This window comes from Anolis sagrei, chromosome 3 (genome assembly GCF_037176765.1).
Source record: "Anolis sagrei isolate rAnoSag1 chromosome 3, rAnoSag1.mat, whole genome shotgun sequence".
NCBI lineage: Eukaryota > Metazoa > Chordata > Lepidosauria > Squamata > Dactyloidae > Anolis > Anolis sagrei.
Genome location: NC_090023.1, coordinates 16,439,936 through 16,463,269, shown reverse-complemented (window position 1 = coordinate 16,463,269; position 23,334 = coordinate 16,439,936). Strand labels below are relative to the sequence as shown.

The following is a 23,334-nucleotide window of genomic DNA, read 5'->3' as shown; positions in this document are numbered from 1 at the left end:
AGGCAGAATAAGATATGTTTATTGGTAGGTTATTCAATGTGTGACAATATCAGAGGTGCACATGTATAATTGCCCTTAAGAAATAAAAATACAAAGGCAGATTTCAAAATACATAACAGTGTCTCATGTGTAGGCATGAATAGTGGCACACAGTACATCTGGAAACATGCTTGTTCATATACAATGGTCTATACCAGTACCAGTGGCTCCCAACCTTTGGGCCTCCAGGTGTTTTGGATTTCAGCTCCTACAGTTTCTAACAGCAAACAGCTGGTAAACTGGCTGGGATCTCTAGGAGTTCAAGTCCAAAACACCTGGAGGCCCAAAAGTTGGGAAACACTGGTCTACATAGTTTGATCCACGTTTTCAACCCAAGGTGGGCTAAATGTTTCTTGTACTGAGATATTGTAATATTCATTGTGATATAGAATCATCCTTGAAATTGACCACTTTTGTGTCAGATGTGTTAATCTTGAACCATTGTCACCTTGTGGTATCTTCGTCCACATCCTATCCGAAGATGCATCCACACTGTTGAATTAATGCTATTTTAATTATCATGGCTCAATTATGTAGTCATAGGAGTTATAGTTTGGTGAGGTACCAACATTATTTGGCATAGAAGGCTAAAGACAACATAAATATAATCCCAGCCCACTTTAGGAGAGAAAAGAAACTTGGGAGATGCTGTTTGATGGTCTCCCATTCTACAATAATGCATTATCTTTTGAAGACTGGTGGGAAAGCACATTCCTTGGTTGTGCTGGCCCCCAATAGCTGCCATTGTGTCTTTTTCCTTAATGCCCTCCACATACAATGTCTGCTGCCACAGTGTCCTGAAGTTAATTCCACCTTTTCAAGACATTGGCCAAAAACATGCTGGCTGGTTTCAACTACAGTTAAAACATTAAATGAAATGTTGAGTGCTGAATCAACAAATAAGAAACATCTTATGATTCGATGGGCTTTCTTTGAATTGAACAAAAAATAGGATTCCGCTAATTGCCGAAAAGAATGGTGGAATTAACCTTCAGCTAGTAAGTCTGGTGTTTTACTCAGTGTGCTTTTTAAAAATGACAACAATGGTAAGGGGATCAGGCTGATTGTCTAATGATGTTGTGTAGTGCTGCTGTATAATGAAATCTGCTTCTTGAACCAGCTCCACATATAAAAGAATGGTTAAAATGTGTTTGAAGTGGTTTTAATTTTCAATGACCACATTAGATTATTGAAAGAATAAGGGCAAACATTGACAAATTATGATAGACTCACAACAGGAGACTCTGATGAGTTTTCAAAGCTTCCAAATCAGCCATTTCATGAGGTGGAAGGATTGGTGTTGCTGTGTTGGATCACTCTCGATAAAATTACGGTATATTCCCTCTATTCCAAAGCAGCTTTTGCAGATATTAAATAACAGGTACTCATATTGCATTGACCTATATCCTATTGCTGGACTCTAGACCAATTAAATCAATGGTAACTTGGTAACTCAACACATATGTCAATTCAATTGGTTCAGTAAGTTTAATTATTTAAAATTAACAATGGATTTCAGGACACTGTCTTTTCCTTCTGTGGGGTCAATATTTGCTAGCCAGGCATTGGAGAACATTTATTCAAACCAGATGTTTTGAACTGCAATTCCCACAGTGGCTTATTATTGACCATGCCAGATAGGGATGAATTGAAAATATCTCATGAACCTAAGATTTCCCAGCATTTTGCTTGTTGACAATGGGGCAGGAAAGTGAGAAATATCACCCCCCCCCCCCCAAGCACACACCTTCTGTTTCTCTAGTATATCCATTTACTTTAACTGCCGTCCTGAATCAATTTCAATATACAAACACATGTCACAAGAAATATAATGTGCAGATTTGAAAATGTGGATTTGAAATGTGTGGGTATGAATGGAATGGAACTGGTTGAAAGGAGAATGAATGAAAGCTAATAATTTGAAGAACAATTCTAAGATTGAGACCTGCAATGACTAATTACCTGCTTGCTGGACTGTAATTAAAAGTTGCTAATGAGAACTGAAAAAGTAAAGTGTGATAACAACCGTGACAATGATAAGATAAATGTTTACATCTGTTTACATCTGTCAACCTTTGCTGACCAGAAATACTAAAGGAAATGATCTCTGTTTACACTAGTCAAAGACAATGCTATTTCAAATCAAACCCAGCACACAATGGTTCATTACCTGAAGACAAACATCTATGTCAGGAGGTGAAGACCCAAGATAATTTCAACTGGACAATAATTTACAACTTTGAGACAACATCAGCAGAATATTCCTATAAAGACAATCTAATCTAATAATTCTCAAATTGTGACAGACCGTGGAGCTGTTCACTCTCCATGCTCTGTGGAGATGGTGTATGGCGTGTCAGAACTGCTATGGGAAAGCAGGATTATGTACAATTTGGGTCTCCTTTTCTCAAGGAAAGAGGAAGGAGTGTGTTTTGGAGTCATGATACATTTGCAGGGAGTCAGTTTCTGCCGTATGGAAAACAGGGATCAAGTCCTTGGCATGTTCTTAGGGAAAGAAGTTTTGGCGTTATAGAAGTTTTGGATCTGTGCATTGGTAGGGAAGCAGGGTCTGGCCTAAGAGGTGTTCTTCTCCAGATGACAGCTGGAGGAAGAATGGTGTTGTATGCATGCTGATGGATGAATTGATATGTAGTGTGAATACCGAGTAAAAATGTAACCCCTTTCTTTCTCTGTTTGTTAGCCAATGTCACTGTAAGTTGTTTGTGAATCCAATGTAGTTACATAGAATCTGTATGTCTTCTTTCTGTAAAAGTGTAAAAGTTCTGTAAAAGTTCTGATATACCCTCTCACACTGAAAATTGCAAAAAGAAAAAAAGAACCTGGTTTAAAAAGTATTCATGACACACACAGAGCACCAAGCTTTGGTAAAGATATCAGGAGAATATGTCACAGATTCCCAACAACATGTCAAGTTTCACTCTAAGTATGGGTACTGGATCATGGTTATACATGTGACTGGTATGTCACATGCTGATAATCCTCACTCTCCATGAGTAATGGTTGTGTCTCCTCTGAGATCTTTCTCTTCTTTCGACATCGTAGAGTAATGATGCCAACAATCAACATTATAATGGCACCCACCACAGCAGCTCCTACCAACCATGGCCAGATCTGACGTGCCTGTTCCAAATAAGGCAGGAAAAAATTCTGGAAGGGGTCGGCTGTAAAGACAGAAAAAGAGAAAGGAAGATCATTCCCTCAGTTTTCTATTATAAAGCTGAGATCATTGAGAAGCCAAGACACCAGCAAGAGACAAACTGGAGTAAAGAAATGGATCCAGTAATGTTTGCTTCTTGCACAACAAAGTGCTCCAAACCTATGCTGGAACCAAATTGTACATTAACCATATGGAAAATTGTCTTGGATTTATGGAATGTATATCCTCCATGCTGAGAACATTCTCATTGAAATTCCTTTCTTCAGACACACGATTGGCTTCTATAGAGCATTTGCTCCTTGGAAGGAGGTGATTCTTGGTGTTAGTATCCAAAAATGGAACTTGGGGAAGATCTACTCTTACAATCTCATTGCCTTGTAGTATAGGATGACATTGAAAAACCTTGTTTCAGTGTTGGGCTATCGTTCTGGAGACAGGGCTTGGTTCCATGCCTGGCCATGGAAGCCCACTGGGTTGCCCTGGGCAAGTCAGCTCCTGGAAACCCCTGGATACGAGTCGCAATGGGTTCAAAACAACTTGGAGGCACAAAACAACAGCTAAGACATTGAAGAAGTGATCCAAATTTGATTCCTTTGGATGTGAGGCCAAAAGACAACTGGAATGTGAAAAACTATATTGTGGACAGTATATGGAAATGTGGCAAAGACTGATGCTCAAAACTGTTAAAAACATGAAGCAGTCACAAGCCAGAATCCTGTGGATTCTGTGCAATTATCATGAAAGCTAATTGGTCTATATACACTTTTGGTTCAAGATTACAGAAGTTACCTTGTAGTGCCATTGCGTATCCATGGCTGCGCAAACAGCCAGTGCAGTTCCATCTGCCCTACTGAAACTCATAGTAGCACTTCTACAGTTGCACAATATTGCCAACCAATAACACAAGAGGGGTTTTTTTTTTTCATGTGAGGAATAAGATGAGAAACTGCAAGTCACTTCTGGTGTGAGATAATTGGCTGTCTGCAAGGATGTTGCCTAGGGGACACACAAATGATGTTTGATGTTTTTACCATCCTGTGGGAGGCTTCTCTTATGTCCCTGTATGGGGAGCTGGAGTTGACAGAGGGAGCTCATCCGCACTCTCCCAGGATTCAAACTGCTGACCTATTGGTCAGAAGTCCTGCCGGCCCAAGGGTTTAAACCCATTGTGCAAGCAGAGCCCTGCAACACAAAGTTGCATAATGTAATTAACACATCTGTGCCAAAAAAAATTATGAAATACGCAACCTTTTTTTTGGCATAGTGGCTGGTACCCAACTTTTGGTTTTGAGACTCTTGTTCAGCTGGACGACTCGGTTTGTTGAGTAGCTTGTGAGTATTGCAGAACTTAGGGTATTGGGAATTGGGAATGCTGCAGCTCAATAGTCAAGGCATAGATCCAAACCAATTAATGCCAGTTGATGATCTCAGGGTTTTACTGTGCTCTGATAAACTCAGTCAATACCACCCCGCAGGTAGCAGTAGGAGTAATTGCTGGTTGTGGTATTCAGCAGAAACACAGGCTTCTCTTTTATTTTGCAAACTGTTAAAAATAAGTTCCTGTATCAGCAACCATTCCAGGGAAACAAACAAAAAAGAATGGAAATATTAAATACATTTCAATCGAAGGCTGCTGCCACTACAATTTTAAAAGGGTTTCTTCTTCTCTTGCTCTCTCTTTAATATGATGTCTTTTCAAATACTTAAACATGGCTAGCATGTTCCCTTCTGTTCTCCAAGCCACTCCTTACAGAGCTTGGCTTTCACACCTTTGACCATTTTGGGCCCCCTCCACACAGTTGTATAAAATTCCACATTATCTGCTTTGAGCTGGGTTATATGGCAGTGTGGACTCAGATAACCCCGTTCAAAGCAGATATTGTGGATTATCTGCCTTGATATTTTTTGTTATATGGCTGTGTGGAAGGGCTCTTCGTCACCCTTCTCTTGACTCATTCCATAGACTTCAGCATCAACATTTTGGAACATGAATTGGGAGCTAGTGGAAAGGTGAGGTTTTCTATAAGAAGCTCATAAGAGTTTATTCAAAGCTTGTAAAAATGTGTCTTTCAGGACTACAGCCACCAGAATTCCTAAATCAGCATGGCCATGTTGGCTAGGATGATGGTGGTTCTCAGAGTTCTAATCATAAGAAAATGCCAAATTATCTCTATTTATTTCTTTGTGAGACCCGACTTTCCATTTTGCTACTTCCAACCTTTATGAAATAATTACATCTGCAGTAATCTCAAGCACTTTCCCAATAGATCTTCTCCCGCCTTGCCTGAGCTCTCCAGTGGATTGTTACCTGCTCCAATAAGCTTGAAAGGAAATTGTAATTACATTTTCAAAAATTGCCTGTTTGTGCTAATAATTAAGGGAGTGCAGATAAGGAGAGGAAAATGTCATACCATATGGTCTACTCTAACCCTCTTTTTTTCATTACTCTTTATTTTCTTTCCTCCAGACAGAAGCCCACATAACTAAAATGTATTTTGTAATAATTTCTTTTAACCTGACATTTTAATTTTCCTCCATTCCAGTCACATACAGAATAATAGGTTCATAGAAATATAGAGTTGGAAAGGGTTGCGAGAGCAATCTTGCCTAACCCCTACCAGGCAGGATTTTTTTTTTAAAAGCACTCCTGAAAGATGCTCATCCAGCTTCTGTTTTTTGTTGTTGTTCATTCGTTCAGTTGTCTCCGACTCTTCGTGACCTCATGGACCAGCCTACGCCAGAGCTCCCTGTCGGCCGTCACCACCCCCAGCTCCTTCAAGGTCAGTCCAGTCACTTCAAGGATGCCATCCATCCATCTTGCCCTTGGTCGGCCCCTCTTCCTTTTTCCTTCTACTTTCCCCAGCATAATTGTCTTCTCTAGGCTTTGCTGTCTCCTCATGATGTGGCCAAAGTACTTCATCTTGGCCTCTAGTATCCTTCCCTCCAGTGAGCAGTCGGGCTTTATTTCCTGGAGGATGGACTGGTTGGATCTTCTCGCAGTCCAAGGCACTCTCAGCAGTTTCCTCCAACACCACAGCTCAAAAGCATCTATCTTCCTTCGCTCAGCCTTCCCTAAGGTCCAGCTCTCACATCCGTAGGTGACTACAGGGAATACCATGGCTTTGAGTAGGCGGATCTTTGTTGCCAGTGTGATATCTCTACTCTTTACTATTTCATCGAGATTGGACATTGCTCTCCTCCCAAGAAGTAAGCGTCTTCTGATTTTCCGGCCACAGTCTGCATCTGCAGTAATCTTTGCACCTAGAAATACAAAGTCTGTCACAGCCTCCACATTTTCTCCCTCTATTTTCCAGTTGTCAATCATTCTTGTTGCCATAATCTTGGTTTTTTGATGTTTAGCTGCAACCCGGCTTTCTTCTTTCACCTTGATTAGAAGGCTCCTCAGATCCTCCTCGCTTTCAGCCATCAGAGTGGTGTCATCTGCATATCTGAGGTTGTTAATGTTTCTTCCAGCAATTTTCACCCCAGCTTTGCATTCATCAAGCCCAGCACATCGCATGATGTGTTCTGCATACAAGTTAAAAAGGTTGGGTGAGAGTATGCAGCCTTGCCGTACGCCTTTTCCAATCTTGAACCAGTCTGTTGTTCCGTGGTCAGTTCTTACTGTTGCTACTTGGTCCTTGTACAGATTCCTCAGGAGAGAGACAAGGTGGCTTGGGATGCCCATCCGACCAAGAACTTGCCACAATTTATTATGATCCACACAGTCAAAGGCTTTAGAATAGTCAATGTCAATAGCTTCTGTTTAGAGACCTCCAAAGAGAGACTTATCATTTTCCAAGGGAGTTCATTTTGTTGCCAAACAGTTCTCAATAAAAAATCCCTCCTACTCTTTAGGTGGAATTTCTGGAGCATCAGAAAAAAAAAAGAATGCTTTAACTTCCACATGATAAAGCATGTGTTGTAGTTCAGCCTGTGATTATGTCTGATGTCAATGAGGATTAGGGTTTTTCTGGACCTGAGTGAAGCCCATGCCAAGTGTCTCATGAATGGAGTGCTTCTCCTGCAGATTCACAAGGTCAAATTCCTGGGAGAGGCCCACAGAAGTCTTTCTCTGAGAAACTGTCTTCTGAGGATGATTTGTCAGGTGCAGAATTTAATGAGTGTAAAGATAGAAAAAAGACTTTTGTAAACTGAGTCAGAGTTCTCAGGATTGGCGAAGGTCAATCCATCTGCTGCAAAAGAAAGATAAGAAATCCTTATCTGGTTGTAAGGAATGTAGTGGAATGCTTTCCTTTTGGTTCTTGGGACAGGAAAAGCTTTATATTAAAACAAGGATTTTAATTCAGTCTCATCAATGTTGAAACTTCATGCTGGTCTTGATTTTAAGTGGATTTCTAGTTTCATGTTTCAAGTTTTGCCAAATTCCCATTTCATATATTTGATTCCATTTTGCCTTGTTCTCTGGATTTTGCATCCTTGGATTTTGTGTTTTTACCTTTGTACCTTGAAGTTCATGGACTATCTTTTTTCTTTGGATTATACTGTTTTGGACTTTACTGTTTTTACCATTTTTACTGCTTTGCTTACATATTCTCTTCAATAATCTGCTTGCTGATTTTACTATACTGGTGTGGTGTTTAAGGACAGCAATGTTCCTCCTCTGGGATACAACAGCATGTTTAAATACCTGAAGGAATGGCATGTAGGAAGTTTACCGTGCTTGATTTGTACTGCTCCAAATTATAGCATATGGTCTTAAATATGTAACCTGCACCAGCTTCTTTCTGATTGTGGAAGCTAAGAAGATTCAGCCCTGGTTAGTACTTGGATGTGAGACCCCCAGCAAATACTTCAAGGTGCTTCCAAGATGAAAGATTATAAAGCATGGTGCCACAAAGTGTAAGGAGAACTTTAGAGATTTGGATAGACTTTGGAAGGAAAGTGAAGCTCGGTTGTAGACTCGACAATGTGTTGGGGTTCAGCCTGATCCTGATCTGTGTGAACCGGAGTCTCTGATAGTTTTTCCAAATGAGCAAGCTCTCACTGACCCTGACAGTGTGGAATCTGTTGTTGATGCAGAGGTCAGCGGGGATGAAAATGAAACTCAACAGCTGGAGGAAAATGTTTTGGAAGTTAGCCGTGATATCTCTCCACCTGGGGTTTTTAATGAGGACCGAAGAGAACAGATAGTTAGAGACAGAAATGTTTCCCAGTTTCTACGAAGGTCACATCGTTTACAGGAGAGACAGGCCCAGACGTCAAAGTCAAGGGGCGTTTCAAAGAATAGCTTCTTTGGTTTAAGAGGCCTCCTGCCGGGTGCCTCTTTAGATCAAGCAACGTTTGGGACTGTGGCTGTGCCTTGGCAGAATTCCTGTGTTTCATGGCCAGTAATCCCAGAGGCTTAGTTATCAAGTTCATGGTTAGTAAAAGGCTAACAGATTCCTGGTTCTTGTATTGTGGCTTTTGAAATTTTGCTCAAGTTCAGAGATTCTACTGACTGCTGTGTTTTTCTGTGGCTTTTTGACTTTGCATTTACCTTTATTTTGTAACCAATTTTTCATCAATAAACAAGGATTGCTTTTCCTACAGTCCAGTGTGGTGGTTTTAATCTTATGGTCTCGTTTCTTGAACTGGGATGCAACACAATGGTTCCAGATTCCAGACTATGAACATCCAAAGACCAAACACATTATCTGTATTTTGAATGTAATAGCAATATACAACTAGATGCTTTAGAGCTTGTGATTTCTTTCTAACCTCACTTGAATGGGACTGTTTTTAGAACTTTGTAACTACAGTACTACTAAGTAATGCCCAAAGGAAGGTGACTTCATGAACAAGTTACTTTTTTTGTAATGTAAGACTGCTTACTTAGAATAAAAGCTTCCCTTAAAAAATCTCCTCTTGCACACTTTATGTTTCTTTGGTCACTCCCCATATTTCCTACTTCCTCTATATATGAAGAGATTAAATATGAAATTATTAATTCAATATTCATATTTTACCTGGATTTGTTAGATATTCATAGTCATATCCCAGTTCTATTGAAGATATGAAGAATTCCCCATTCCTGTAAAGTGGAATGAAGGGGACCATGTAGGATTCACGGTTGTGTCCAATTGGGGCATTGGCTGCAGGATAAACCTCACGTAGAGGTCGGTGTCTTCTAAGCCATTGTTCAAAAATGCTGTGAAAAGAGACACTGGTGTAAGCATCACACAAGGATCTTCTTGCATCAACCCAAAGTAGGCAAAAATCATTAATTTATAACAAGGCCACCAATAATGTTTACTAGAACTCACACAATGGAAAATGGTCTTCACCCAACATAGGAGTAGTATGGAAAAGACTTGTTTCAGTACCACCACTGAAAATGCTCTGTCTTGTGAAATATGCTTCACGCTTGCAGTGATATAGTTCTGATACTCAAATGAGCTGATCAAAGACATTGTATCATATGGGGACTAATACGAATAGAGTAAGACCCCATAAATGCAGAACTTATATTTGCAAATTCACTTACCTGTGTCTGGGGGAAATGGTCTCTTTAGAAATTTGCTAGGTTCTCCAAGAGATTCTATGGTATGCCTCTTTCTCCCCTTGCAGCATTAGCATTGAGTCATGCTGGAGGATCTAGCAAATTCTTAGAACAAATATCTCTGTTGGAAGTAATAAGTCCTTCAGCTGCTGGATAATGATTTTAACAGGACGACACTGGTGATATATTTTTAATGGTTTTATATGGTTTTTATGATGTTATGTTGAATGTTTTTAACTGTATTTTTATGACTGTATGGCATCAAATTCTGCCAATTCTGTAAGCTGCCTTGAGTCACCGTAAGGCTGAGAAAGATGGGCTACAAATGCCATAAATAAATAAGTAAGTAATTCAGCTAAACTCTGGCAGGTTAGGACTGGACATCAGGCAATTTAATGGCATGCAGCTGTATCTATACTTTGAAGTAGCTGTGACCCTTCTGGAATGTAAGGTCCATGGATAAGGGGTCTCACATTTTTTTAAAAAAATCCTTCAATATGTAGGGAGAGAAACAAATCCTGTTTGCCTGGAACCTCTCATAAGGTTTCATATGTCCTAATTGGACCAAGGCAGAATACAGGGCTAGCATAACTTTCTTGGATCTACACACTATACTCCTATTGATGCAGGCCAAAATCCCGTTGGCTCTTTTTGCTGCCGCATCACATTGTTGGCTCATGTTTAACTTGTTGTCCATGAGGACTCCAAGATCTTTTTCACATGTACTGCTCTCGAGCCAGGCATTGTCCCCCATCCTGTATCTTTGCATTTCATTTTTTTTCTGCCTAAGTGGAGTACCTTGCATTTTGTCCCTGTTGAACTTCATTTTGTTAGTTTTGGCCCATCTCTCTAATCTGTCAAGATCGTTTTGAATTCTGCTCCTGTCCTCTGGAGTATTGGTTATCCCTCCCAATTTGGTGTCGTCTGCAAACTTGATGATCCTGCCTTCTAGCCCTTCATCTAAGTCATTAATAAAGATGTTGAACAGGACCGGGCCCAGGACGGAACCCTGCTTGTGGCACTCCGCTCGTCACTTCTTTCCAGGATGAAGAGGAAGCATTGGTGAGCACCCTCTGGTGCTCTGGGTTCATTCGCTTAACCAATTCCAGATCCACCTCACCGTAGTTTTGCCTAGCCCACATTGGACTAGTTTGTTTGCCAGAAGGTCATGGGGGACCTTGTTGAAGGCCTTACTGAAATACAAACACGCTACATCCACGGCATTCCCCACATCTATCTAGCTTGTAACTAGGAGACCAATGAGAAAAAGAGACACATCATGTGATAAATCCAAGGCAAAAAACACTGTTGTCCTGATGTAATTGCAATTTGTGTGCTTCCTGTTATAAAGTCCTAAGTAGCGAACATAAATATAGAACAGTTGCCTATAATTATACATCTAAAATTATTCTGTATTCAAGACAAATAAATACAGTCTTCCTGAAGAAGAAACTTGATTCTTCATGGCAACAGTCTCAAAAGTGAAGGAGTCAGTTACGCCTTGATTTCAAGGCAAGTGCTTTTCAATTATGGCAAGATAACCATGTTAGCAAATTCCACTTCAAAATGTCTGCAGAGATAGGGAAAAGGGATGCTCCTGGGAAAAGCAGTAATGGTTTAGATTTCATAGATTGTTTATTCAATAAAGCCATGAAGAAGTGCCATTGAGATACAACCTGAAAACAATAATGCGAAATTGCAGGTAGATCAATTTTTTCATCATGGACTCATGCTAAAGAACACAGTATTTTTCTTGCTCTTGGCAATGTATCATTATTCTTATGTAAGAAATTTGCTGTTGACAGACATTTTAATCACAAATGTATTTGATTCCCCACCTATCAGAATAAATACAGAACTGGAGGCCATTTGCATCTTTCAGTGCTTACAGGCTGTTATATGAAAACAATAAAATTAAAAAAAAAGTTGGATAAAGTGCACATTTGAAAACTGCATAAACCCTGCTGTGTACACCTCTATAGTGGTTTGAGTGCTGGACTCTGAGACCACAGTTTCAATCCATGCTCAACACAGAAGCCCAATGGCTGACTCTGGGTAAGTCACATTCTCTCAGTCTTAGAGGTAGGCAAAGGCAAACTCTCTTTGGAAAAAAAGCTTTCAGGAAAATTATTTCATACGAGGGTTGAATGAAAAGCAATGCCTCCACCTTCATTACTTGGGTTTGGATGGGAATGTTTTAATAAATCAAACACAGAAATAATCCTTAGAATGTGCTCTTTAACTACCACTATTCACTTTTCCACATAATCACCAGACATTTCTTCTAACAATGAACAAGTTTTCTGAAGCCATCACGGAAGAAGTCGACACTCTGTTTCCGCAACCCATCATAAACAGATCTTCCGATATGCAAGCAAAGCAATAATGTGACACACATGTTCTTGTGAAATGCCAATTATGCTTGAAATTTCTCTCTGAGTGATACGATGATAATCCTGAATCAATCTGCCACTCTTTTGCTTGTGAAACTCGGTGGTTGCTGTCACAGGATGTCCAACTGTTTGTCACACACCTCAACATCTTTAAACTTACTCGCCCAATGACACACAGTAATCACATCAACACAATCACCATAAACAGCTTGCATTCTCTGATGAATCTCCTTAAGGGTGGCACCTTCTGCTGTCAAGAATTCAATGGCTTCACGTTGCTTAAGTCGCATTGACCAACCGTCTGTGTAGGGTTCCATACTTCGCACTTTAACAACACAACCATTCAATGCTAAGACTTCCCACCAAAATGGAACTGTAGAGGAGTGTCTACTGAACAAGCCAGTATCTGCCGCATACCAGTACTGCCATCTGTGAGGAGTTATGAAGGTGGAGCCATTACTTTTCATTCAACCCTTGTAGGTTCTTTTTAGGTTTGCCATGAGTCATAAACAACTTGAAGGCACAGAGCAACAACAACCCATTACTATAAGCATGTTAAACAGCATCTGTGAAAAGCGCAATGCCACATATATTTCAAAGCTTTTTTTATTTTAAAAAAATAGTTTTGTCACTATCACAATGTTGGAGCAGATTACTGGGCTATCAGAACATTGGCACTATCTATCAAACAGCAACAACAATCTAGATTTCTAAAATGAGTGCAAACACACTTTAGTCACTGAAAGCATTTAATATAACCCTTTATTCCACAACATAATCACATTCTTCTATAATTCACATAGTGACTGCTAAGGCGTTACAGACAGTCCCCAAGTTGCAAACACTCGACTTACAAAGAACTCATAGTTAAGAACGGTGGTCAGACAACAGGAAGAGAGAGAAATCTATCCCTCAGAAGGGAAATTCACTCTTGAAAGAGTTATTATCATGGGTAAAAAGTGTCTCCACTGAAGCTTTCTCAGCAATCTTTGTTTCCACAACAAGCCATTTTTTTTTTCAAAATCCAATTATCACTGGGACAGAGAGTGAGGTGAAATCTTCTGAACAGAGGCACAGACAGCAAAGCAAACACCACAGGGGTGTTAACTTTTCCCACATTTATCCGAAGTGATGTGTGAGTGTGTGTGTGTGTTTGTGCATGCATATGTATGCTGGAGTTACTCTGAAAAAATGTACCTGTTCCAATTTACAAACAAGTTCAACTTAAGAACAAACCTACAAAACCTATCTTGTTTGTAACTAGGGACTGTCTGTATACAGATATTTCATGACACTTTCACACATGCAGAATTCTGTCCCTTCTGTCATATTTTTATCCATCTTAACAATACAATGTAGCCAACTATCCCATCACCTATATATTCTATGTTTTTTCAGGAACTATACATATCTAGGGATCCCCTGGTGGCACAATGGGTTAATCCACTGAGCTGCTGAACTTGCTGACTAAAAGGTTGGTGGTTCAAATCTGGGGAGCGTGATGAGTTCCCGCTGTTAGGCCCAGCTTCTCCCAACCAAACAGTTCACAAACATGCATCAAGGTAATGGCACTCCATGCAGTCTTGCTGGTCACATGACCTTGGAGGTGTCTATGGACAACACCAGCTCTTTGGATTAGACATGGAGATGAGCACCACCCACCAGGGTTGGACATGACTAGACTTAATGTCAGGGGAAATCTTTACCTCACTATACACCTCTAACAGGTTTCTATGAGTACACTGGCATTCAATGTTAATCTCATTATCTTACAGCAGGAGTGTCCAATTCATTTTCACCGAGGGCCACAGCAGCCTTATGATTACCTTCAAAGGGCCATTTGTAATTGTAAAACTGTATAAATGTAACTATGTCCTGGCATTGAAAGCCTCTTGGGCTGCATAAAATGACATGGTGGATCAGATTTGTCATGCATGGCTTGCGGCATCCTTCACTATAAACATGTTAGGTGGCATCTGTGGAAAGCATAATGTCACATATATCTCTATTTCATAGCTTTAAAAAGGTAGCTTTATCACTATCACCATATCAGCATGTTGGAGCAGAATACTGGACTATCTGAACAGTGCCACTGTTTATCAAACAACCATCTTTGTGTGATAGAGCCTGCAACAGAGTTACGTAAAGGCTATTTCTCAGTTTCCTTTCACTCTCTTCTGAGCCTATGAAACTAATTAGCTCTCCAATCAAAACAAATGATTCACTACCCCTTAGTCAATCAAAGCAAAGATCATTATCTAATCATCTAGTGCACTAGCAAGAGGGGTTATTCCTAATAAAGGTACTGAATGTCATTTCCTTTTGATTAAACTTGTCTAGCTATTGTTTCTGGACTAAGAATCCAGGAAATGAAAGTTCAAATCCCCACTCAGTAATGGAAAATGATTGGGCGTCTTAATTCACTGGATGAGGGAAGCCATTTGACCAATAAGCACTCCAGAAGCAAGAAGCCGAGGAGTCATTCCATAGCCAAAAAAACAAGGACACACAGAGAGATGTGCAAACGAATAGTCAGGATTCAGTTTCAAGTTTCCAGAAAGCACGGTAAACTCTCTAAGGGCCCATCCAGACAGGCCCTAAAATGCATCCTCCCGCATTTTCCCGTGGAGTGTCCAGATGATACCCAATGTAGACGTGAGTGCATTCAACACAATGCAGGAAAGATGCGGGTCTTCTTGAAAGATCTACATCTTTCCCGCTGTGAGAAGAGTTTGGACTGTCCCCTCAGAAATCCTAGGACTTTTGAGGGGGCCTTCCACACAGCTCTCTTGTGTTTTCCAGCCTCCATGAGGCCAGAATATCAGAGAGGGCTCTAATGCCCCAAAAAACCCTTAGAAAATAAAAGAACTTACCCGGCTGCCATTAGCATGGTGTCTGAGTTCTCCTGATGCTTAGGGATTTTTTTTTTGTCGTGTCAGGAGTGACTGCAAGTCGCTTCTGGTGTGAGAGAATTGTCCGTCTGCAAGGATGTTGCCCAGGGGATGCCTGGATGATTTGATGTTTTTATTATCCTTGTGGGAGGCTTCTCTCATGTCCCCGCATGAGGAGCTGGAGCTGATAGAGGAAGCTTATCCGCCTCTCCCCGGATTCGAACCTGTGACCTGTCAGTCTTCAGTCCTGCAAGCACAGGAGTTTAACCCACTGCACCACCGGGAGCTCCATGTTTAGGGATGATGTGCCAGGAGAAGGAGGGGAGAAGGAAAATCCTGGTGCATCATTCCTAAATGCTAGGAGAGCTAGGCATCACAGAAATGGTTGCTGGGTGAGTTCTTTTATTTTTAAAGGGGTTTGGGGGTGGGTTGTGGGGATTTCAGGGTGTATCAATGTCCTTCCAGAACATTTCGGGGGGACATTTGTACACTCATCCCCAAAACCGCACATTTTCCAGGCTGGTGTGCAGACTACAGTCCACCCCAACCAGAGTTTTTTAAAACCTGGGTCAGCGCAAACTTTACCGCTGTCTGGAACTGCCCCAAGATGTCTTGAATTTCTTTTTCACAGATTGGGTGATAGATATTGTTTTCCAGAAGCTGATGACGTTCAGTGTGAATGGGTGAGGTAGCATCACTTGAGCTGCAAGTGTTCCATGCTGCCTTCTAAATCCTCATGTATTCCAGAGGAAGGTGCAGCATTGAGCATCTTGGGCAGGTAACATACTCTTGATCCGAAAGGGAGGCAATGTTAAACCTCCTCTGAATAATTCTTGCCAAGAAAACCCTAGGATAGGTTTGCCTTCAGTTGGAGTCAATTTGGAGACACATGGCAACAACAATAACAATCCTGCCCCCTGTCACCAGGTGCCATCTACTGCTGCCCATATCCATTTGTTATGATTTTGAGGGCTTTGGATATGTTGGAGAAGAGGAGAGAGACAATCTGATAGTCACAAGTAAATATGTCAAGCACTTTACAGAAGATGGGGTGAAGTTTTCTGCTGCTTCAGGGGTGGATCCAAAGCAGCTGATTTGAATTACAAGAAAAAGGATTTGATCTGAGTGATAGGAAGAACTTCCTGATGGCAAGACCTGTTTGATAACACAATAAACTTCCTTAGAGTTAGACCTTCCTTCACTGGAGGGTTTTCAACAGAGGTTAGAGGGCCTCATCTCAGGGATGTTTAAGATATTAGTTCATGCAAAGCAGAGGGTTGGACAAGACAGCCCTTGAGATTAACTTTAAGGAGAAGATGCCTAAATGACTGAAATATACAAGAAAAATCTGCACAGTTATCAAGGTTAGGTCCGTATCTAGAAAAGCTGATAACAAGGAAAAAATCAGTTGGTAGTGTTGTGAATGAGAATAACATTTTTACCTTATAACAAAGAAGTAGCAACTGAAGAGTCTGGTTAGATTTGTCCAAGACCAGCAATCACATATATCAATTGCTTGAAGAGAAAGGCAGGAATTGGCAAGACCCACTTTGTAGTGTAATAGCCAATTTTTCTCAACTTGAGCAGAATAAATGCTATGGATCTAGCTAGAGAGCCTCTCCGGATGACACATTCACAATCTGTAATCTTTATCTCTGTTTCCCATGTTCAGGAGTAAATGCTGTTCATTTTGTAACCAACTAGAGGGAAATGTCAATCATCTTGAAAAATATATAGCAGGAATAATGACAGTAAGGACCTCATCACATTGATGAGCTCCTCCAGATCAATTCACCAGCCTCTGTGGAGAATTGGGGGACAGTGGGGCAATCCCAGCACCCGATACTCTTCCTCACTAACACATCCCCATCACACACAGGGAAGCATCGTTGTGCAGCTTCCCCGCGTGGGAGCCCTGTTGTTCCAAATGGAACACGGGGAGACTCCCGTGTTGGTGGCGCAGCATCCTAGGACACTTCTGCCCCAGTTGAGCCATGCAGCCCACTGGAAGTGAGGCTACGTCATGTGATGGGTGGCAAATAGGCTCCATGGCTCAACTGGGGCAGAAGTATCCTAGGAAATTTCCACATGTAATGAGGTTGTAATTTTAGGATGGGACCTCCAACAAGTGAAATGCACCCCCCCCCAAAAAAAACCAAATCCCTACCCTATCACCCTTAAGGAGCAAAATTTTCACTCAATCTTGCTCCTCAAGTTAACCAGACTTCCCCAACTGGTGCCCTCTGAAACTGTAGTACTATAGCTGCTATCATCCCACAGGTACCTTATGGCACACAATGGAATTGAGAAACTTCTGGTCTATCTATCTATATAGAGATCTATCATCGATCTCTGTATCTCTATCATCTATCTATTTGGAAATTGAGAATATTGTGGCATAGGATGCATAATTCACTGATAGAACTGCCTATCATTAAATATTACAATTAATTCTAAAATGAATATCATAAAGGCTGAAGAAGCTAGTTTGCACTAAGCATCTTGTTTATTACTGTCCCTGGGTTCATCTACACTGTAGAATTAATGCAGTCCAACACCACTTTAGCTGCCATGGCTCAATACTATGGAATTTGGTGAGATGCTGGCACACTTCAGGAAAGAAGGCCAAAGACCTTGTAAAATCAAAGTTCTTGTGATTCCATACCATTGAAGCATGGTATCAAACTGCATTAATTCTGCAATGTAGATGTATCCACTTCCACCTACTACCATCTTGATGACCACCAGGTATTATCATTATTATGGAATATGACTTCCATGCTATCCCTTTAAGAAAACTATTGAAGAAGTTGTTGAAGAAGAAGGAATCTTTTGGCTCTACATACGAGGGTCACAAGATTCCCTCCTATATAGGACTATAATCCTCTACATCCCTTGCTCCTAAGCTATGTTGACTAGAAGGAGAAACCAAACAATTCTGAAGTCATTGAAGGACAGACCAAGCCAAGCCCAGTACTGAGAAGCTTTCAAAACCACACAGAAAACATTTCTTGGCTTTTTACGGAAAGTGTGGGTGGAAGGCCACCGTTAATGGCTGCCTCTTGACCTGCCTTTGTCTTGCAGGTCTACTGTGGATTTGAGCCATGCTTCATGCAGTTCCTCAGCATATTATTTGGAGCTGATTTCGTCATTGGAGGGGGAGGCGAGGGTTGGACGCAGCTTGAGGCTCACTGTGTGAATGCCAAACATATAAAAGGTAGTAATCATAATAATACTTGGCATACATGCAGAGCCCCTTTTTTAGTCTGAACTGCAACATGAATAAAAATCAATCAATCTTCAAGCACAAGATGGATCACCTCACACACAAGTTGAAAGGAAGTATGCCATATATGAACCTCCGGCACTTGGATTTGCTCTGAGTAAAGATTACTAAGTTTTCAGCATCATGAAAACATCACATATTCTTCAACATTTCAAAGATGAAAACTGAGACTAACATGGCCAACCAAGATCAGAGTTTAGTCTAGATGAGGAATAACATATAAACTAGGAGAGGCTGCAGCAGTTGCTTTTGCCTGTGTCCTCTGGGAAGGGCAAGATTCCCCATCAGCCTCTCCCTACTGCTGAATTAGTGGAATGCAAACTACTTTTGTGACATTTACAACCTCATCACACTGAGCATGGATCCACTTTAAATCCAGTTTCTGCCTTCTGCAGAATTCTGGTGCTTGTAGTTTAAGGAGGGGCCTTTAAACTGCTCAGCCAGACAGGTCCTGGGCCTCGCTAAACTGCAAACCCCAAAATTCTGCAGGAGTCAGAAACCAGATTTAAACTGCATCCATGTTCTATTGCAGTGGTTCTCAACCTTCCCAATGCTGCGAAACCCTTAATACAGTTCCTCATGTTGTGGTGATCCCCAACCATGAAATTATATTCGTTGCTACTTCACAATTATAATTTTGCTACTGTTATGAATTGTAATGTAAATATCTAAAATGCAGGATGTATTTGCATTCACTGGACCAAATTTGGCACAAATGCCCAGTACTGGTGGGGTTGATTTTGTCATTTGGGAGTTGTAGTTGCTGGGATTTATAGTTAACCTACAATCAAAGAGCATTCTGAACTCCACCAATGATGAAATTGAACCAAACTTGGCACACAGAACTCCCATGACCAATAGGAAATACTGGAAGGGTTTGGTGGGCATTGATTTCGAGTTTTGGAGATGTAGTTCATTCAGAGAGCAATGTTGACTCAAGCAATGATGGATCTGGACCAAACTTGGCACGAATACTCAATATGGCCAAATATGAACAATGGTGAAGTTTGGGGAAAATAGACCATGACATTTGGGAGTTGTAATTTTCTGGGATTTATAGTTCACTTACATTCAAACCCCACCAAAGATAGAATTGGACAAACTTCTCACACACAACCCCCATGACCAACAGAAAACACTGTGTTTCCTGGTGTTCTCTGATGATCCATCTGATATCCTCTCACAACCCCCTCCCCAAAGATCCCAACCCCCAGCTAGAGAAACACTGCTCTAGTGTGATGAGGCTGTTAAACTCACTTTATATGTAGGAATTGAAGTATACTGAATGCAAAGGGGGAACATGGAACAAATATAAATAAACTGGGACATTTTAAAAGCAGTTGTAGAAGTGGGATGACAGATCAGCTGATGTTGTCCCTGCCTTACTGGGGCAGTTGGACAAGTCCTCCCCTACATGGAGGGTCACCCTAGGAATGTCTGTCCTCCATACACCCATACCTTCCTCCTTGAAACTTGAAATGTATTTTTCTGTCTTAACAGTTCACATGAATATATATTCATTGCTTGGGGATTGCATTGCTTGGGGATCATGACTTGAACATGAGACAGCTGTGTGATGTTGCAGGAATGAAGATGAATGCTATTTTAGCCCATATTAATAGAAGCATAGTTTTCAAGTCAAGGAAAGTCATAGCCCCAATATATTCTCCATTTAATCTGGAGTACCACATTCAACTTTGAACATCTTATTTTAAGAAGGATATAGACAAGCTGAAGCAAGTTCTGAGAAGTGTAACAAGGATGGCAAGGGGATGGAGAACAAAACATATGAGGGATGGTTGGAAGAATTGGGCATGTTCAGAGGTGGAGTGGCATAATAGTCCTCTTTAAGTACCTTCAAGGATGTCACAGAGAAAAGGGTACAGGCCTCTTCTCTGCTCCCACAGAAGGTGAACCAGGTATAATAGTTTGAAGTTACTGGAGAATGGATTTCAATTAGAAGGAACTTCTTGATCGTAAGGGATTCAGCTATGGAGTCTGTGCTGGGATCTCCTTCTTTGCTACCACTTCCAAAGGACATTGGGCTGCTGGAAATGCTGAAGTTGGAGATCCTGCTTTAACCAAGGGGTTGGACCTGAGAGCCCATGGGGCCAATACTTCTGGTATCACAACAATATGTCTTCCAATTGCAGGGAAACATCAGTAGCAGGGTGGAATAGTACCCATGCTTTTTGCTTGTGGGCTTCCCAACAAGGAGATACCAATATGCATATCAGTAACAGGATGTCAATCAATTTGTGAAATTCCTGGGCATAACATGAGAAAGGAAGAGATAAATATAGCATTGAATTCCAAACTCAGGATTATCCATAGTTTGTCCAGTTTCTATGCATGATTTGGAAAGCTGGACAGTTGAAAAACCTGATAGGAAGGAGAGCAACCCATTTGAAATTTGGTCCTGAAAAAGAGTTCTGCACATATGATGGACAGCAAAAGGACTTGGACTTTCTCTAGAGGCCAAGAGGACTAAACTGAGCCTGGTTGCCCTTTGGACACATCATTTAAAAAAACATGACTCACTGGAAAAAACTATAATGCTTGGTAAAATTGAAAGCAATGGGAAGAGGAAGACAGCATCACAGATGGATTGATTGAATCCATGGCCCTGAGATCTCTGATTCATAGTTGGAGCCAACCTGATAGCAATTAGCAACAAATGACAGATAACACACAACCAACAACATGCCATATTGATGAAGTATATCTTCTATTAGCTATAGAAGGAAAATGAGCTTCCATAGAATAGGGCTCACTCCCATTAACATTTGATACGGGGTCACAGCTTCATCAATCAAGAACATATTCAGGTTTGGTCATTCTCTCTGTTCACCAATATATAGGCTTCTAGTGATATGTCTGGCCCCATCTACACTGTTATATAATGCAGCTTGAAACTGCATTATATGGTCAGTCTAGACTCAGTTCATATGAGTCTACCCTGACGATATAATGCAGTTTCAAACTACTTTATATAGCAATGTAGATGGGACCTTAGCTCCATGATTAAGGGCTGCACGATTTCTGACTATGGCAAAAGACTTGCATGATGGAATTATCTCCCATCTCTGCAAGAAAACTATGTTGAAAAAGGAAGGCTAGGCTTTATAACAGTTTTTAGATGCCGTAATCTTTTCCATGACTGCAAGGGGTTCCTGCTGAAGGAATTTATTCATGTTCAACATTCTAGCCAAACAAAGGGCAATGAGATGGCTACGGGAATACCTACTCTGGGCAGCTGTGATTGGTACTTCATGTAGCAAGGATACAGTAAGACTCCCACAACAGCAGAACCCACATCTTACCCACTTACCCACACGTGGTCTCTCTGGGAATTTGCTATGTCCTCCAGACAATTCTATGTTGTTGTTGTTGTTGTTGTTGTTGTTATTAAACTTTATTTATACCCTGCCACTATCTCTCTTCAGGGACTCGGGGTGGCTAACATGAGGCCAAGCCCAACTAATACAATAAACAAATGAAATATATACAGCAAAATAATAGTTTGAATTAAAATTAAAATTAAATTAAAATAATATACCACAATAAAAAACAATAACATAAAAACAACAAAGGAAAATTAACACAGTGGGATATAACATCAGTTACGGGCAAGGAGTAAATCAGGATGGGCTAGGCCAAATGACAGAATAAAAACAGAAGCATAGGGTGAGATAGGAAACTGGAGTGAATTATCTGGTGGGAGGTACAGGAGGAACAAGCTATGGGCTTAATTACCTGCTAGAGATAAGGAGAAGTGCATCAAGAGGATGAATATATGCTGGGATGGACATGGTATGGGGATTGTTGTTAATTCATCAAAAGCAAGGCGGAACAGACAGGTTTTCAAGCTTCTCCTAAAAGCTGACAAGGTGTGAGCATGCCTAATCTCCCCAAATAATGAGTTCCAAAGCTGGGGGGCCACCACCGAGACGGCCCTCTCCCTCATCCCCACAAGCCACGCTTGTGACTGAGGTGGGAGTGAGAGGAGAGCCTCCTCGGAAGATCAAAGGAGACATGTAGGGTAAAAAAAAGGAAATGCAGCCATGAAGGTAGGCGGGTCCCAAACCAATATGTTTCCCCTCTGCTACCACAGAGCCACTCTGGAGGACCTGACAAATTCCTGAGTGTGATAGCTCTCTAGGCATTTCTAGGTCCTCCAAGATAATGGTGTTGAAGGTCAGGTAAATTAATGGTGTTTTGCCATATCTGCTATTTTAGGCTGGGAAGGAAACAGGTTCTTGCAGATTTCGAGGTATTACTATAATGCCATTACCTGTGGATCTCAAGAGCTATCATTTCTGATTCTCAGATTGTAGCCATGAAATATTGTGGACTGGGAACCCACCTCATACATTACATTGAGTATATTTGGGTTCGGGTATAATGGTGTGCCCCATTGAGTTTTGAGATTACTAGACCTCATAATTACCTCATTTGGTGTACTAATTTGTTCTGCTCCTCATACTCATGACTTTTACAAGTTGCACTGTATGTCAGTACATCAAGAAATACATAAATTTCCACATTTTCCAAAAACAAAAACAAAAAAAACAACAGGAGTTATTTGTAGGTATGTATTCATGTATGACTGATCTGTGATTGCTAGCCAATATTTGGGGGGGGGAGGGGCAGGATTGAGAAAGTGATGAAAACATTAAAAGTGGAAGAGAAATCTTAGGAAATGTATAAGGTTCACTGTCCTCAAAGGTTAACTAAGGAAGCTCCAAAATATTGAGTTGAATCCCACAGAGCCCAAGGAAGTCCTTTATTACTATGAGCAGATTGTGCCCAAAAAGCATTTGCATCAGATGTATTTTTCATATACTTTTCAAGCCCTGAGGTCATGAAATTTTTCTTGGGTCACCTTTGAAATTCTATAAAGTTCCACTGTAGTTTGAAGCCTAGAAATAAATAAGCACTCAAGCAAAATGTCAAGAATATTTCATAAAATTACTGCATTAGGAAAAGAGAAAGAGGGGAGGTGGAGGGAGATGATCAGCAGAGAGGGAGGCTTAGAAAGCAAA

General features: G+C 40.8%; 1 protein-coding gene across 1 annotated transcript in view; it reads right to left on the bottom strand.

The window, feature by feature from the left end:
• Positions 1-1,513: 1,513 nt before the first annotated feature.
• TYR (tyrosinase) overlaps positions 1,514-23,334 on the bottom strand; it is a 78,621-nt gene continuing 56,800 nt past the window's right edge. Inside the window, exons 4-5 of the mRNA XM_060771128.2 lie at positions 9,187-9,368; positions 1,514-3,221 (exon numbers count right to left, since the gene is read on the bottom strand). Of these exons, the coding sequence (XP_060627111.2) occupies positions 3,004-3,221; positions 9,187-9,368 (400 nt within the window). The 3' untranslated portion in view covers positions 1,514-3,003. The remainder of the gene's footprint in view (positions 3,222-9,186; positions 9,369-23,334) is intronic.